Genomic DNA, 15,680 nt, shown 5'->3' with positions numbered 1-15,680 from the left:
TACGATAGATTGATTGATTGATTGACGATAGAGAAGCGGCGTGGCTCTGTGGAAAGATCCCAGGCTTGGGAATCAGAGGTCGTGAATCCCAGCTCCGCCACTTGTCAGCTGGGTGGCTTTGGGCGAGTCACTTCACTTCTCTGGGCCTTAGTTACCTCATCTGGAAAATGGGGGTTAAGACTGTGAGCCCCCCGTGGGACAACCTGATCTCCTTGTAACCTCCCCAGCGCTTAGAACAGTGCTTTGCACATAGTAAGTGCTTAATAAATGCCATTATTATTATTATTATAATTATTCTCTGGGCCTTAGTTACCTCATCTGGAAATTGGGGATTAAGACTGTGAGCCCCAAGTGGGACCACCCCATTATCTTGTTTCTACCCCAGCGCTTAGAACAGTGCTTGGCACTTAGTAAGCGCTTAACAAATACCATCATCATCATTATTATTATTATTATTAATAGCCAGTGGATGCTTTTGACAGTGGGGGCACCCCCCCTTGGGCTGGGCAGGCTGGCCCTCTCCTCCTCCAACCCCTCCCCACCTTTCCACATGATCCCATCCCCTTCCAGTCACATGCTCCCTCCTTGTCTGGCTCCTCCCTCAGAGAAGCAGTGTTACCTAGTGGGTAGAGCCCAGGCTTGGGCGTCAGAAGATGTGAGCCCGTTGTTGGGTAGGCGTCTTTATATGTTGCCAATTTGTACTTCCCAAGTGCTTAGTCCAGTGCTCAGCACACAGTAAGCGCTCAATAAATACGATTGAATGAATGAAGTCACCAGGACTCTAATCCCGCCTCCATCGCTTGTCTGCTGTGTGACCCTGGGCAAGTCATTTCACTTCTCTTGGCCTCAGTTACCTCGCCGGTCAAATGAGGATTAATATTTCTAGTCCCATGTGGGACGTGGACTGGAGCCAACCTGGTTAGCTCGGCTTTACGCCAGCGCTGTTATGCCTGGCACACGGTGAGTTCTCAGCATGGTGTTAAGTGGATAGAGCCCGGGCCCGGGGGTCCAGAGGTCGTGGGTTCTAATCCCGGCTCTGACACTTGTCTGTCTGCTGTGTGACCTTTGGAAAGTCACTTCACTTCTCTGGGCTTCAGTTACCCCATCTGTAAAACGGGCGATTGAGGCCGTGAGCCTGATGTAGGACAGGGATTATGTCCAACCCGATTTGCTTGTATCCCCCAGCGCATAATACGGTGCCTGGCACACAGTAAGTGCTTAACAGATACCATTAAAAAAACAACAACCCAGCAACAACAGCAAAAAACGCTCTCTCTCTCTGGCCATACGAGAAGCCTCTCATATCAATCAATCAATCAATCGTATTTATTGAGCGCTTACTGTGTGCAGAGCACTGTACTAAGCGCTTGGGAAGTCCAAGTTGGCAACACATAGAGACGGTCCCTACTCAACAGTGGGCTCACAGTCTAGACGGGGGTGACAGAGAACAAAACAAAACATATTAACAAAATAAAATGAATAGAATAAATATGTACACCTAAAATAAATAAATAAATAAATAGAGTAATAAATACATACAAACATATATACATATATACAGGTGCTGTGGGGAAGGGAAGGAGGTGAGGCGGGAGAGATGGAGAGGGGGAGGAGGGGGAGAGGAAGGAGGGGGCTCAGTCTGGGAAGGCCTCCTGGAGGAGGTGAGCTCTCAGTAGGGCCTTGAAGGGAGGAAACTTGGCGGATGTGGGGGGGGGGGGCATTCCAGGCCAGGGGGTGTATGGCAGATGTGTAGTGGGCCAAAAGCAAGTAAAATTGAGGAGCTGGATGTTCCCCAATACTGCAGGTGCGAGATCCAGTTTTTCTTCATCAAACCGAGTAACTAAGCAGAAGCCATCATGAGGCCAAAATTAAAGGGTTCTGCTGAAGCTGTAGCAAGCCGAGACTAGATGGCTCCATCTTCACGCCTCCTAAAGATGATTTCTTACTTTGTCATTGGCAGGCATTGACTTAAAACGTTTGTAGGTGGGGTGTGATGAAACCAATCCAATAATTTCATTCATTCATTCACTCAATCGTATTTATTGAGCGCTTACTGTGTGTGGAGCACTGTACTAAGCGCTTGAGAAGTACAAGTTGGCAACATATAGATTTGACATATAGATGAGAAGCAGTGTGGCTCAGATGGAAAGAGCCCGGGCTTTGGAGTCAGAGGTCAGGGGTTCAAATCCCGGCTCTGCCAACTGTCCGCTGTGTGACTGTGGGCAAGTCACTTCACTTCTCTGGGCCTCAGTTCCCTCACCTTGTAACCTCCCCAGCGCTTAGACTTTGGGCAAGTCACTTCACTTATCCAGGCCTCAGTTACCTCATCTGTAAAATGGGGATGAAAACTGGGAACCCCCAGTGGGAAAACCTGGTCACCTTGTAAGCTCCCCAGTGCTTAGAACGGTGCTTTGCACATAGTAAGCGCTTAACAAATACCATCATTATTATTATTATTATATAGAGACGGTCCCTACGCAACAATGAGCTCGCGGTCTAGAGGGGGAGACAGACATTAATACAAGTAGATAAAACAATAAATTACAGATATATACAGATAGATACATATGTGCTGTGGGGAGTCATTCATTCAATCGTATTTATTGAGTGCTTACTGAGATAATCTGTTTTTACTGCCCAACTACTCCTCTAAACTCCTTGTGGGCAGGGGTCCCATTGACCAACTCTGTCGCAGTGGACCCTCCCGAGCGTTTTGTACGTTTTGTAAGCAGTATGGCATGGGGATAGGGCATGGGCCTGGGAGTCACAAGGTTTGATGCCATTTGTGTGCTGCATAGGGTTAGGGCACGGGCCTGGGAGTCACAAAGTTTGCTGCCATTTGTCTGCTGCATAGGATTAGGGCACGGGCCTGGGAGTCAGAAGGCATGCTGCCATTTGTTCTGCTGCATAGGGTTAGGGCACGGGCCTGGGAGTCACAAAGTTTGCTGCCATTTGTCTGCTGCATAGGGATAGGGCACGGGCCTGGGAGTCACAAAGTTTGCGGCCATTTGTCTGCTGCATAGGGTTAGGGCACGGGCCTGGGAGTCAGAAGGCATGCTGCCATTTGTTCTGCTGCATGGGGTTAGGCCGCGAGCCTGGGAGTCACAAAGTTTGCTGCCATTTGTCTGCTGCATAGGGATAGTGTACGGGCCTGGGAATCAGAAGGTTTGCTGCCATTTGTCTGCTGCATAGGGTTAGGACACGGGCCTGGGAGTCACAAGGCTTGCTGCCATTTGTCTGCTGCATGGGGTTAGGGCACGGGCCGGGGAGGCACAAGGTTTGCTGCCATTTGTCTGCTGCATAGGGTTAGGGCACAGGCCTGGGAGTCACAAGGCTTGCTGCCATTTGTCTGCTGCATAGGGTTAGGGCACGGGCCAGGGAGTCAGAAGGTTTTTTGCCATTTGTCTGCTGCATAGGGTTAGGGCATGGGCCTGGGAGTCACAAGGCTTGCTGCCATTTGTCTGCTGCATAGGGTCAGGGCATGGGCCTGGGAGTCACAAGGCTGGCTGCCATTTGTCTGCTGACTAGGGTTAAGGCACTGGCCTCGGAGTCAGAAGGTTTGCTGCCATTTCTCTGCTGCATAGGGTTAGGGCACGGGCCTGGGAATCAGAAGGTGTGCTGCCATTTGTCTGCTGCATAGGGTTAGGGCACGGGCCTGGAGTCAGAAGGTTTGCTGCCATTTGTCTGCTGCGTAGGGTTAGGGCACGGGCCTGGGAGTCACTAAGCTTGCTGCCATTTGTCTGCCGCATGGGGTTAGGGCACAGGCCTGGGAGTCAGAAGGCTTGCTGCCATATGTCTGCTGCATAGGGTTAGGGCACGGGCCTGGGAGTCAGAAGGTTTGCTGCCATTTGTCTGCTGCATAGGGATAGGGCACGGGCCAGGGAGTCAGAAGGTTTGCTGCCATTTGTCTGCTGCATAGGGTTAGGGCACGGGCCAGGGAGTCAGAAGGTTTTGCTGCCATTTGTCTGCTTCATTGGATTAGGACACGAGCCTGGGAGTCGCAAGGCTTGCTGCCATTTGTCTGCTGCATAGGGTTAGGGCACGGGCCAGGGAGTCAGAAGGTTTGCTGCCATTTGTCTGCTGCACAGGGATAGGGCACGGGCCTGGGAGGCACAAGGTTTCCTGCCATTTGTCTGCTGCATGGGGTTAGGGCACGGGCCTGGGAGTCACAAGGCTTGCTGCCATTTGTCTGCTGCATAGGGTTAGGGCACGGGCCAGGGAGTCACAAGGTTTGCTGCCATATGTCTGCTGCATAGGGTTAGGGCACGGGCCTGGGAGTCACAAGGCTTGCTGCCATTTCTCTGCTGCATAGGGTTAAGGCACGGGCCTGGGAGTCACAAGACTTACTGCCATTTGCCTGCTGCATAGGGTTAGGGCACGGGCCTGGGAGTCAGAAGGATTGGTGCCATTTGGCTGCTGCATAGGGTTAGGGCACGAGCCAGGGAGTCAGAAGATTTGCTGCCATTTGTCTGCTGCATAGGGATAGGGCACGGGCCTGGGAGGCACAAGGTTTCCTGCCATTTGTCTGCTGCATGGGGTTAGGGCACGGGCCTGGGAGTCACAAGGCTTGCTGCCATTTGTCTGCTGCATAGGGTTAGGGCACGGGCCTGGGAGTCACAAGGTTTGCTGCCATTTGTCTGGTACATGGGGTTAGGGCACAGGCCTGGGAGTCAGCAGGTTTGCTGCCATTTGTCTGCTGCATAGGGTTAGGGCACGGGCCTGGGAGTCAGAAGGTTTGCTGCCATTTGTCTGCTGCATAGGGTTAGGGCACGGGCCTTGGAGTCAGAAGGTTTGCTGCCATTTGTCTGCTGCATAGGGTTAGGGAACGGGCCTGGGAGTCAGAAGGTTTGCTGCCATTTGTCTGCTGCATAGGGTTAGGGCACGGGCCTGGGAGTCAGAAGGTTTGCTGCCATTTGTCTGCTGCATAGGGTTAGGGCATGGGCCAGGGAGTCAGAACGTTTGCTGCCATTTGTCTGCTGCATGGGGTTAGGGCACGGGCCAGGGAGTCACAAGGCTTGCTGCCATTTTCCTGCTGCATAGGGTTAGGGCATGGACCAGGGAGTCAGAAGGTTTGCTGCCATTTGTCTGCTGCATAGGGTCAGGGCACGGGCCAGGGAGGCACAAGGTTTGCTGCCATTTGTCCGCTGCATGGGGTTAGGGCACGGGCCTGGGAGTCGGAAGGTTTGCTGCCATTTGTCTGGTGCATAGGGTTAGGGCACGGGCCAGGGAGTCAGAAGGTTTGCTGCCATTTGTCTGCTGCATAGGTTTAGGGCACGGGCCAGGGAGTCAGAAGGTTTTGCTGCCATTTGTCTGCTTCATTGGATTAGGACACGAGCCTGGGAGTCGCAAGGCTTGCTGCCATTTGTCTGCTGCATAGGGTTAGGGCACGGGCCAGGGAGTCAGAAGGTTTGCTGCCATTTGTCTGCTGCATAGGGTTAGGGCACGGGCCAGGGAGTCAGAAGGTTTTGCTGCCATTTGTCTGCTTCATTGGATTAGGACACGAGCCTGGGAGTCGCAAGGCTTGCTGCCATTTGTCTGCTGCATAGGGTTAGGGCACGGGCCAGGGAGTCAGAAGGTTTGCTGCCATTTGTCTGCTGCATAGGGTTAGGGCACGGGCCTGGGAGGCACAAGGTTTCCTGCCATTTGTCTGCTGCATGGGGTTAGGGCACAGGCCAGGGATTTTAGAAGGCTTGCTGCCATTTGTCTGCTGCATAGCGTTAAGCCACGGGCCTGGGAGTCACAAGGCTTGCTGCCATTTATCTGCTTCATGGGGTTAGGGCACGGGCCTGGGAGTCACAAGGTTTGCTGCCATTTGTCTGCTGCATAGGGATAGGGCACACGGAGTCAGAAGGTTTGCTGCCATTTGTCTGCTGCATAGGGTTAGGGCACGGACCTGGGAGGCACAAGGTTTCCTGCCATTTGTCTGCTGCATGGGGTTAGGCCACGGGCCAGGGAGTCAGAAGGTTTGCTGCCATTTCTCTGCTGCATAGGATTAAGGCACGGGCCTGGGAGTCACGAGGCTTACTGCCATTTGTCTGCTGCATAGGGTTAGGGCACGGGCCTGGGAGTCAGAAGGTTTGCTGCCATTTGGCTGCTGCATAGGGTTAGGGCACGAGCCAGGGAGTCAGAAGGTTTACTGCCATTTGTCTGCTGGATAGGGTTAGGGCACGGGCCTTGGAGTCAGAAGGTTTGCTGCCATTTGTCTGCTGCATAGGGTTAGGGCACGGGCCAGGGAGTCACAGGGTTTGCTGCCATATGTCTGCTGCATAGGGTTAGGGCACGGGCCTGGGAATCACAAGGCTTGCTGCCATTTGTCTGCTGCATAGGGTTAAGGCACGGGCCTGGGAGTCACAAGACTTACTGTCATTTGCCTGCTGCATAGGGTTAGGGCACGGGCCTGGGAGTCAGAAGGATTGCTGCCATTTGGCTGCTGCATAGGGTTAGGGCACGAGCCAGGGAGTCAGAAGATTTGCTGCCATTTGTCTGCTGCATAGGGTTCAGGCACGGGCCTGGGAGTCACAAGGTTTGCTTCCATTTGTCTGCTGCATAGGGCACGGGCCTGGGAATCACAAGGCTTACTCCCATTTGTCGGCTGCATAGGGTTAGGGCACGGGCCAGGGAGTCACAGGGTTTGCTGCCATAGGGTTAGGGCACGGGCCTGGGAGTCACAAGGCTTGCTGCCATTTGTCTGCTGCATAGGGTTAGGGCACGGGCCAGGGAGTCACAAGGTTTGCTGCCATATGTCTGCTGCATAGGGTTAGGGCACGGGCCTGGGAGTCACAAGGCTTGCTGCCATTTCTCTGCTGCATAGGGTTAAGGCACGGGCCTGGGAGTCACAAGACTTACTGCCATTTGCCTGCTGCATAGGGTTAGGGCACGGGCCTGGGAGTCAGAAGGATTGGTGCCATTTGGCTGCTGCATAGGGTTAGGGCACGAGCCAGGGAGTCAGAAGATTTGCTGCCATTTGTCTGCTGCATAGGGTTCAGGCACGGGCCTGGGAGTCACAAGGTTTGCTTCCATTTGTCTGCTGCATAGGGCACGGGCCTGGGAATCACAAGGCTTACTCCCATTTGTCTGCTGCATAAGGTTAGGGCACGGGCCTGGGCGTCAGAAGGTTTGCTGCCATTTGTCTGCTGCATAGGGTTAGTACACAAGCCAGGAAGTCAGAAGGTTTGCTGCCATTTGTCTGCTGCATAGGGTTAGGGCACGGGCCTGGGAGTCAGATGGTTTCCTGCCATTTGTCTGCTTCACAGGGTTAGGGCACGGGCCTGGGAGTCAGAAGGTTTGCTGCCATTCGTCTGCTTCATGGGGTTAGGGAACGGGCCTGGGAGGCACAAGGTTTCCTGCCATTTGTCTGCTGCATGGGTTAGGGAATGGGCCAGGGACTCAGAAGGCTTGCTGCCATTTGTCTGCTGCATGGGGTTAGGGCACGGGTCTGGGTGTCAGAAGGCTTGCTGCCATTTGTCTTCTGTATGGGGTTAGGGAACGGGCCTGGGAGTCACAAGGCTTGCTGCCATTTGTCTGCTGACTAGGGTTAGGGCATGGGCCTGGGAGTCACGAGGTTTGCTGCCATATATCTGCTGTGTAGGGTTAGGGCACGGGCCAGGGAGTCAGACGGTTTGCTGCCATTTTTCTGCTGCATAAGGTTAGGGCACGGGCCAGGGAGTCAGAAGGTTTGCTGCCATTTGTCTGCTGCATAGGTTTAGGGCACGGGCCTGGGAGTCACAAGGCTTGCTGATGTTTGTCTGCTGCATAGGGTTAGGGCACGGGCCTGGGAGTCAGAAGATTTGCTGCCATTTGTCTACTGCATAGGGTTAGGGCACGGGCCTGGGAGTCACAAGGCTTGCTGCCATTTGTCTGCTGCATAGGGTTAGGGCACGGGCCAGGGAGTCACACAGTTTGCTGCCATTTGTCTACTGCGTTGGGTTAGGGCGCGGGCCTGGGAGGCACAAGGTTTGCTGCCACTTGTCTGCTGCATAGGGTCAGGGCCCTGGTTTGGGAGTCAGAAGGTTTGCTGCCATTTGTCTGCTACATGGGGTTAGGGAACGGGCCAGGGAGTCAGAAGGCTTGCTGCCATTTGTCTGCTGCATAGGGTTAGGGCACGGGCCTGGGAGTCACAAGGTTTGCTGCCATTTGTCTGCTGCATGGGGTTAGGCCACGGGCCTGGGAGTCACAAGGTTTACTGCCATTTCTCTGCTTCATAGGGATAAGGCACCGACCTGGGAGTCACAAGGCTTGCTGCCATTTGTCTGCTGCATAGGGTTAGGGCACAGGCCAGGGAGTCAGAAGGTTTGCTGCCATTTGTCTGCTGCATAAGGTGAGGGCACGGGCCTGGGAGTCAGAAGGTTTCCTGCCATTTGTCTGCTGCATGGGGTTAGGACACGGGCCAGGGAGTTTAGAAGGCTTGCTGCCATTTTTCTTCTGCATAGGGTTAAGGCACGGGCCTGGGAGTCAGAAGGCTTGCTGCCATTTGTCTGCTTCATAAGGTTAGGGCACGATCCAGGGAGTCAGAAGGTTTGCTGCCATTTGTCTGCTGCATAGGGTTAGGGCACGGGCCTGGGAGTCACAAGGCTTGCTGCCATTTGTCTGCTGCGTAGGGTTAGGGCACAGGCCAGGGAGTCAGAAGGTTTGCTGCCATTTGTCTGCTGCATAAGGTGAGGGCACGGGCCTGAGAGGCACAAGGTTTCCTGCCATTTGTCTGCGGCATGGGGTTAGGGAACGGGCCAGGGAGTCAGAAGGCTTACTGCCATTTGTCTGCTGCATGAGGTTAGGGCACGGGCCTGGGAGTCAGAAGGTTTGCTGCCATTTGTCTTCTGCGTAGGGTTAGGGCATGGACCTGGGAGGCACAAGGTTTCCTGCCTTTTGTCTGGTGCATGGGGTTAGGCCACGGACCAGGGAGTCAGAAGATTTGCTGCCATTTCTCTGCTGCATAGGGTTAAGGCACGGGCCTGGGAGTCACAAGGCTTACTGCCATTTGTCTGCTGCATAGGGTTAGGGCACAGGCCTGGGAGGCACAAAGTTGCCTGCCATTTGTCTGCCGCATGGGGTTAGGGCACGTACTTGGGAGTCAGAAGGTTTGCTGCCATTTGTCTGCTGCATAGGGTTAGGGCACGGGCCTGGGAGGTAAAAGGTTTCCTGCCATTTGTCTGCCGCATGGGGTTAGGACACGGACCTGGGAGTTACAAGGTTTGCTGTCATTTGTCTGCTGCATAGGGATAGGGCAGGGGCCTTGGAGTCAGAAGGTTTGCTGCCATTTGTCTGCAGCATAGGGTTAGGGCACGGGCCTGGGAGTCAGAAGGTTTACTGCCATTTGTCTGCTGCATAGGGTTAGGGCACGGGCCACGGAGTCACAATGTTTGCTGCCATTTGTCTACTGCATGGGGTTAGGGCACGGGCCAGGGAGTCAGAAGGTTTCCTGCCATTTGTCTGCCGCATGGGGTTAGGACACGGACCTGGGAGTCACAAGGTTTGCTGTCATTTGTCTGCTGCATAGGGTTAGGGCAGGGGCCAGGGAGTCGCAAGGTTTGCTGCCATTTGTCTGCTGCATAGGGTTAGGGCACGGGCCTGGGAGTCACAAGGCTTGCTGCCATTTGTCTGCTGCCTAGGGTTAGGGCACGGGCCTGGGAGTCACAAGGCTTACTGCCATTTGTCTGCTGCATAGGGATAGGGCATGGGCCTGGGAGTCACAATGTTTGCTGCCATTTGTCTGCTGGATAGGGTTAGGGCACGGGCCTTGGAGTCAGAAGGTTTGCTCCCATTTGTCTGCTGCACAGGGTTAGGGCATGGGCCTGGGAGGCACAAGGTTTCCTGCCATTTGTCTGCCGCATGGGGTTAGGACACGGACCTGGGAGTCACAAGGTTTGCTGTCATTTTTCTGCTGCATAGGGATAGGGCATGGGCCTGGGAGTCAGAAGGTTTGCTGCCATTTGTCTGCTGCGTAGGGTCAGGGCACGGGCCTGGGAGTCACAAGGCTTGCTGCCATTTGTCTGCAGCATAGGGTTAGGGCAGGGGCCTGGGAGTCACAAGATTTGCTGTCATTTGTCTGCTGCATAGGGTTAGGGCACGGGCCACGGAGTCACAATGTTTGCTGCCACTTGTCTACTGCATAGGGTTAGGTCATGGGCCTGGGAGTCAGAAGGTTTCCTGCCATTTGTCTGCCGCATGGGGTTAGGACACGGACCTGGGAGTCACAAGGCTTGCTGCCATTTGTCTGCTGCATAGGGTTAGGGCACGGGCCTGCGAGTCACAAGGTTTGCTGTCATTTGTCTGCTGCATAGGGTTAGGGCACGGACCAGGGAGTCACAAGGTTTGCTTCCATTTGTCTGCTGCATAGGGTTAGGGCACGGGCCTGGGAGGCACAAGATTTGCTGCCATTTGTCTGCTGCATGACCTTGGGCCAGTCGCTTAACTCCTCTGTGCCTCAGTTCCCTCGTCTGCAAAATCGGGCTGGAGACCGTGAGCCCCACGTGGGATAGGGAGAGGATCCAACCCAACTTTCTGGTTTCCACCCCAGCTCTTCATATGCCTCTCATTGAGAAGCGACGTGGTTCAGTGGAAGGAGCCCAGGCTTTGGAGTCAGGGGTCTTGGGTTCAAATCCCGGCTCTGCCAATTGTCAGCTTTGTGACCTCGCGCAAGTCGCTTCACTTCTCTGGGCCTCAGTGACCTCATCTGGAAAATGGAGATGAAGCCCCCCGTGGGACAACCTGATCACCTTGTAACCTCCCCCGTGCTTAGAACAGTGCTTTGCACATAGTAAGTGCTTAATAAATGCCATTATTATTATTATTATTATACGCTTCCCCCCACCACCGGCAGGATGATCTGGGGTCAATCGCTGGGCAGTCCAGCCAGCAGCTGGACGGGGGCAGAAAGGGGCAGAGGAGCCGGGAGGTTAATGAGCCACTCTTCAGGGTTTAAACAGGAAATGACAGCGCTCTCCCCCTTGACCCCCCGCCTGCCCTGCTCCCACTCTCCCTCACACACACACAAACACACAAACTTGGCACGTTTGTGGCTCATTTGGTAGGGGAGACAGCCGGTGGGGCGGGCCTGGGCATCCTTCCCGGTTGTCAGCCGCCCTCGATAATCATGTCGTAATTAAGAATCCAAAAATAAGGGTATTGAGCGAGCATCCTCCGGGCCTCCGGCAAGGCACTGAGCAGCCGGGAAAGTTCAACAGACCCATTTCCCTTTAACAGGGGAGACGGCAGACGGAAATATTTACAAAGAGTGGGATCTGAGGGAATCCGAGTGGGCCCGGCAGCTGATTTTCCCAGGAATCCTGGGGGGAGCTGAGGGTGGGAACCAGTACCTTGGGAAGGAGAGGTATGAAGAGGTAGGGGAGGCTGTCAGAAGGGGGGAAAACTTCCTGGCGGAGGTCGGTTTTGAGGCAGGCCCCTGCGCCTGCTTTTAATAATAATAATGGCATTTGTTAAGTGCTTACTATGTGCACAACACTGTTCTAAGCGCTGGGGGGGGATACAAGGTGATCAAGTTGTCCCACGTGGGGCTCACAGTCTTCATTCCCATTTTACAGTTGAGGTGGCTGAGGCAGGCCCCTGCGCCTGCTTTTAATAATAATAATGGCATTTGTTAAGCACTTACTATGTGCACAACACTGTTCTAAGCGCTGGGGGGGATACAAGGTGATCAAGTTGTCCCACGTGGGGCTCACAGTCTTCATTCCCATTTTACAGTTGAGGTGGCTGAGGCAGGCCCCTGCGCCTGCTTTTAATAATAATAATGGCATTTGTTAAGCACTTACTATGTGCACAACACTGTTCTAAGCGCTGGGGGGGATACAAGGTGATCAAGTTGTCCCACGTGGGGCTCATAGTCTTCATCCCCATTTTACAGATGAGGTAACTGAGGCTCAGAGAAGTTAAGTGACTTGCCCACGGTCACACAGCTGACAATTGGCAGAGCCGGGACTTGAACCCATGACCTCTGACTCCAAAGCCCGGGCTCTTTCCACTGAGCCACGCTGCTTTTCCACTGGACGGTCTGGTTTCCAGCTCTGGGATTCACAGGGGGATGGGAGGGAGGTTAGGGGTCCCCCGGGGACACAGTCCAGCGAGAGGGATGGATTTGGGTCTGGGAAGCAGGGGAGGGATGGAGGAATGGGGAGGAGGACCCGGCCGCCCATCCTGGCATCTGGTCCCGGTCAGCAGATGGGGATGGAATGTGGTGGGTCGGAGAAGGGCAGGGGTTGGGGGCACTCCAGGGGGGAAAGGTAGACTACAGAGACACTCTGGGGGGAGGACTAGAAACGGGGCGGCCTACTGGATAGAGTACAGCCTTGATAGTCTAATCCCGGCTCAGTCGCTTGTCTGCTGTGTGACGTTGAGCGAGTCACTTCCCTTCTCTGGGCCTCAGTTACCTCATCCGTCAAATGGGGGTTAGTACCGTGAGCCCCACGTGGGACAGGGACTGTGTCCAATCTGTTTGCCTTGTATTGTATCTACCCCGGATCACCTGCTCCCCCCTCCCCCACCCCATCCCCCCGCCTTACCTCCTTCTCCTCCCCACAGCACCTGTATATATGTTTGTACGTATTTATTACTTTCTATTTATTTTATTTGTGCATGTTTATTCTATTTATTTTATTTTGTTAATATCAATCAATTGTATTTATGGAGCGCTTACTGTGTGCAGAGCACTGGACTAAGCGCTTGGGAAGTACACGTTGGCGACATATAGAGACGGTCCCTACCCCACAGTGGGCTCACAGTCTCGAAGATGTAATATGTTTTGTTTTGTTGTCTGTCTCCCCCTTCTAGACTGTGAGCCCACTGTTGGATAGGGACCGTCTCTATATGTCGCCAACGTGTATTTCCCAAGCACTTAGTCCAGTGCTCTGCACACAGTAAGCGCTCAATAAATACGATTGAATGAACGAATAGAAGAGTAGCACATAGTAAGTACTTAACAAACACCATCATTATTATTAGATGGGGATACTCTGGGGGACGGGAGGAGGACCTGACGTGAGGGAGGGGCGGGAACTAGGTCCACTGTCCCTGCCCCTGACGGGGTGGGCCCTGCCGGCTCACAGCCCCCCTGTGCCCCTTCCCCCCTCGCAGGGCATGAACGGCCAGGCCCGAGAGCTCCGCCCGCGTCTGTGCCACTTGACCAAGGGCCCCAGCGGCTACGGCTTCAACCTGCACAGCGAGAAGGCCCGGCCCGGACAGTACATCCGCTCAGTGGACCCCGACTCTCCCGCCTCTCACGCCGGCCTCCGCGCCCAGGACAGGCTCATCGAGGTATCCGGCCAAGAGCATCCGGGGGTGGGCAGAGAGGCTTTGCGGGCAGGTCTGGGGGCTGGAGGGGGAGTTCTTACTATGTGTCAAGCACTGTTCTAAGCACTGGGGTGGGGCGGGGGGGGGATATGCTATTTACTATTCTATTTATTTTGTTAATGATGTGCATCTAGCTTTACTTCTCTTTATTCACTCAGTCAGTTGTATTTATTGAGCGCTTACTGTGTGCAGAGCACTGTACTAAGCACTTGGAAAGTCCAAGTTGGCAACATACAGAGACAGTCCCTACCCAACAGTGGGCTCACAGTCTAGAAGGGGGAGACAGAGAACCAAACATATTAACAAAATAAAATCAATAGAATAGATATGTACAAGTAAAATAAATAAATAGATAGAGCAATAAATATGTACAATATGTATTCTGATGACTTGACACCTGTCCACATGCTTTGTTTTGTTGTCTGTCTCCCCCTTCTAGCCTGTGAGCCTGCTGTTGGGTAGGGACCGTCTCTATATGTTGCCAACTTCCCAAGCGCTTAGTCCAGTGTTCTGCACATAGTAAGCGCTCAATAAATACGATTGAATGAAAGAATGAGGAGGAGGGAAGCTGGGGAGCAGGGAGAGAGGCCTTGCTGGGCTGGTTCAGGGGCTGGGGTCTCTGGGGCTGGAGGAAGAGGAGGAGGAGGAGGGTGGGAGTTGTGGGGGCGGGGAGTTTCATCAGTCCCCAACAATAACTCATTCATTCATTCATTCATTCGTATTTATTGAGCACTTACTGTGTGCAGAGCACTGTACTAAGCGCTTGGGAAGTCCAAGTTGGCAATATGTAGAGACAGCCCCTACCCAACAGCAGGCTCGCAGTCTAGAAGGGAAGCAGCATGGCTCAGTGGAAAGAGCCCAGGCTTTGGAGTCAGAGGTCATGCGTTCAAATCCCAGCTCCGCCACCTGGCAGCTGTGGGACTTTGGGCAGGTCATTTCACTTCTCTGGGCCCCAGTTACCTCTTCTGTAAAACAGGGATTAAGACCGTGAGCCCCCCGTGGGACAACCCGATCACCTTGTAAACTCCCCAGCGCTGGGAACAGTGCTTTGCACATAGTAAGCGCTTCATAAATGCCATTATTATTATTATTATTATTAGAAGGGGGAGACAGACAACAAAACAAAACATATTAACATCAGCCCCTGTTCTTGGCAGAGTGGAGGGAGTTGGCCCCAGAGGTGCCACCCTACGCGGGGCCACTCCCCTTCCCCACTCCTCCCACCGCCCTGGGGGTCTCCCTCTAGGTGCTTTGGGGTCAGCCTCCCCCCGGCCTCCTCCTTCCTGCTGTGGACGAGTGAGCCCTGCTCTGTCTGGGGAGGAGCCCCCTGCTTCTAACTGTTTTAACTTCTTCTAGACTGTAGGCCCACTGTTGGGTAGGGACCGTCTCTAGTTGTTGCCAACTTGGACTTCCCAAGCGCTTAGTACAGTGCTCTGCACCCAGTAAGCGCTCAATAAATACGATTGATTGATTGATTGTTGCCCAGGGCGAGGGGGACCAAGGACAGGGGACCCAAGTGGGTAGAGGCGCTTAGAACAGTGCTTTGCTCATAGTAAGCGCTTAATAAATGCCATTATTATTATAGAGGCGGGCATGGAGTGGGTGGGGAGGGGAAGGCGTGGAGGCGGCCGGGGACTACTGTCCAACCTGGGGAGTTGGGAAACCTGAGCCACCCCTGGCACTTGGCGGCTTAAATAAATATTTGATGTCAAAGTGCTTCATTATGCTGAGCCCCGAGCCCCTGAAGCCGGGGGAGGAGAGAAGGGCCTCATATTCTCTCCCTCCTTCCCCCAACCTGATTATCTTCTAGCTACCTCAGCATTTAGAACAGTGCCCGGCACACAGTAAGCATTGAGAAAATGCCACAATCATTATTATTATTATGCCGCCTGCCCGGTACCCCCGCCCCTCTGCCTCTGCCTTTCTCAGCCCCCTGTCCAGTGGCGGTGGGCAAGAATGGGGTGACTGGGGGATTGCCCAGAGGGGTCTCCCCTTGGGGGGCCGGGTCAGGGGAGGGTCATGAGGGGGAGACTGATGGGCCTTTCCCCAACCTGAGCTGGGCCTGGGGGACCCCAAAAGGGCCCCATCCATTCCCTGCCTGGGCAGGAGGTGGGATGGTTGCTAAGCAACTGGCCAGCACCTCAGAGTTGGCTTTCAACTCTGGGGGGTCCGTCCCCACTGGCCCTCAGGCAGGCCCTGATGGTCACCCTGCTGTGCCCCTGCCTCCCAGAGTCACCAGGTCAGGGTCACCGCTGGACGTCCCCGGCCCCATCTCCCCGGAGGCTCCCCACAGCTCCACAAGGCACCCCCAGATCCTCAGGTTTCATCAGCAGGGGGGCTCAGTGGAAAGAGCATGGGCTTTGGAGTCGGAGGTCATGGGT

At 54.3% G+C, this 15,680-nt stretch overlaps 1 protein-coding gene across 1 annotated transcript in view; it reads left to right on the top strand.

Moving 5' to 3' along the window:
* The window catches only part of SLC9A3R2 (SLC9A3 regulator 2), a 58,603-nt gene that overhangs the window by 34,247 nt on the left and 8,676 nt on the right, over positions 1–15,680 (top strand). The window contains exon 3 of the mRNA XM_038762854.1: positions 13,084–13,263. Within this exon, the coding sequence (XP_038618782.1) occupies positions 13,084–13,263 (180 nt within the window). The remainder of the gene's footprint in view (positions 1–13,083; positions 13,264–15,680) is intronic.

Source organism: Tachyglossus aculeatus, chromosome 21 (genome assembly GCF_015852505.1).
Source record: "Tachyglossus aculeatus isolate mTacAcu1 chromosome 21, mTacAcu1.pri, whole genome shotgun sequence".
In the NCBI taxonomy this organism is placed as follows: domain Eukaryota; kingdom Metazoa; phylum Chordata; class Mammalia; order Monotremata; family Tachyglossidae; genus Tachyglossus; species Tachyglossus aculeatus.
The sequence above is the reverse complement of the archived record's forward strand: the minus strand, read 5'-3'. Positions and strand labels throughout refer to the sequence as shown.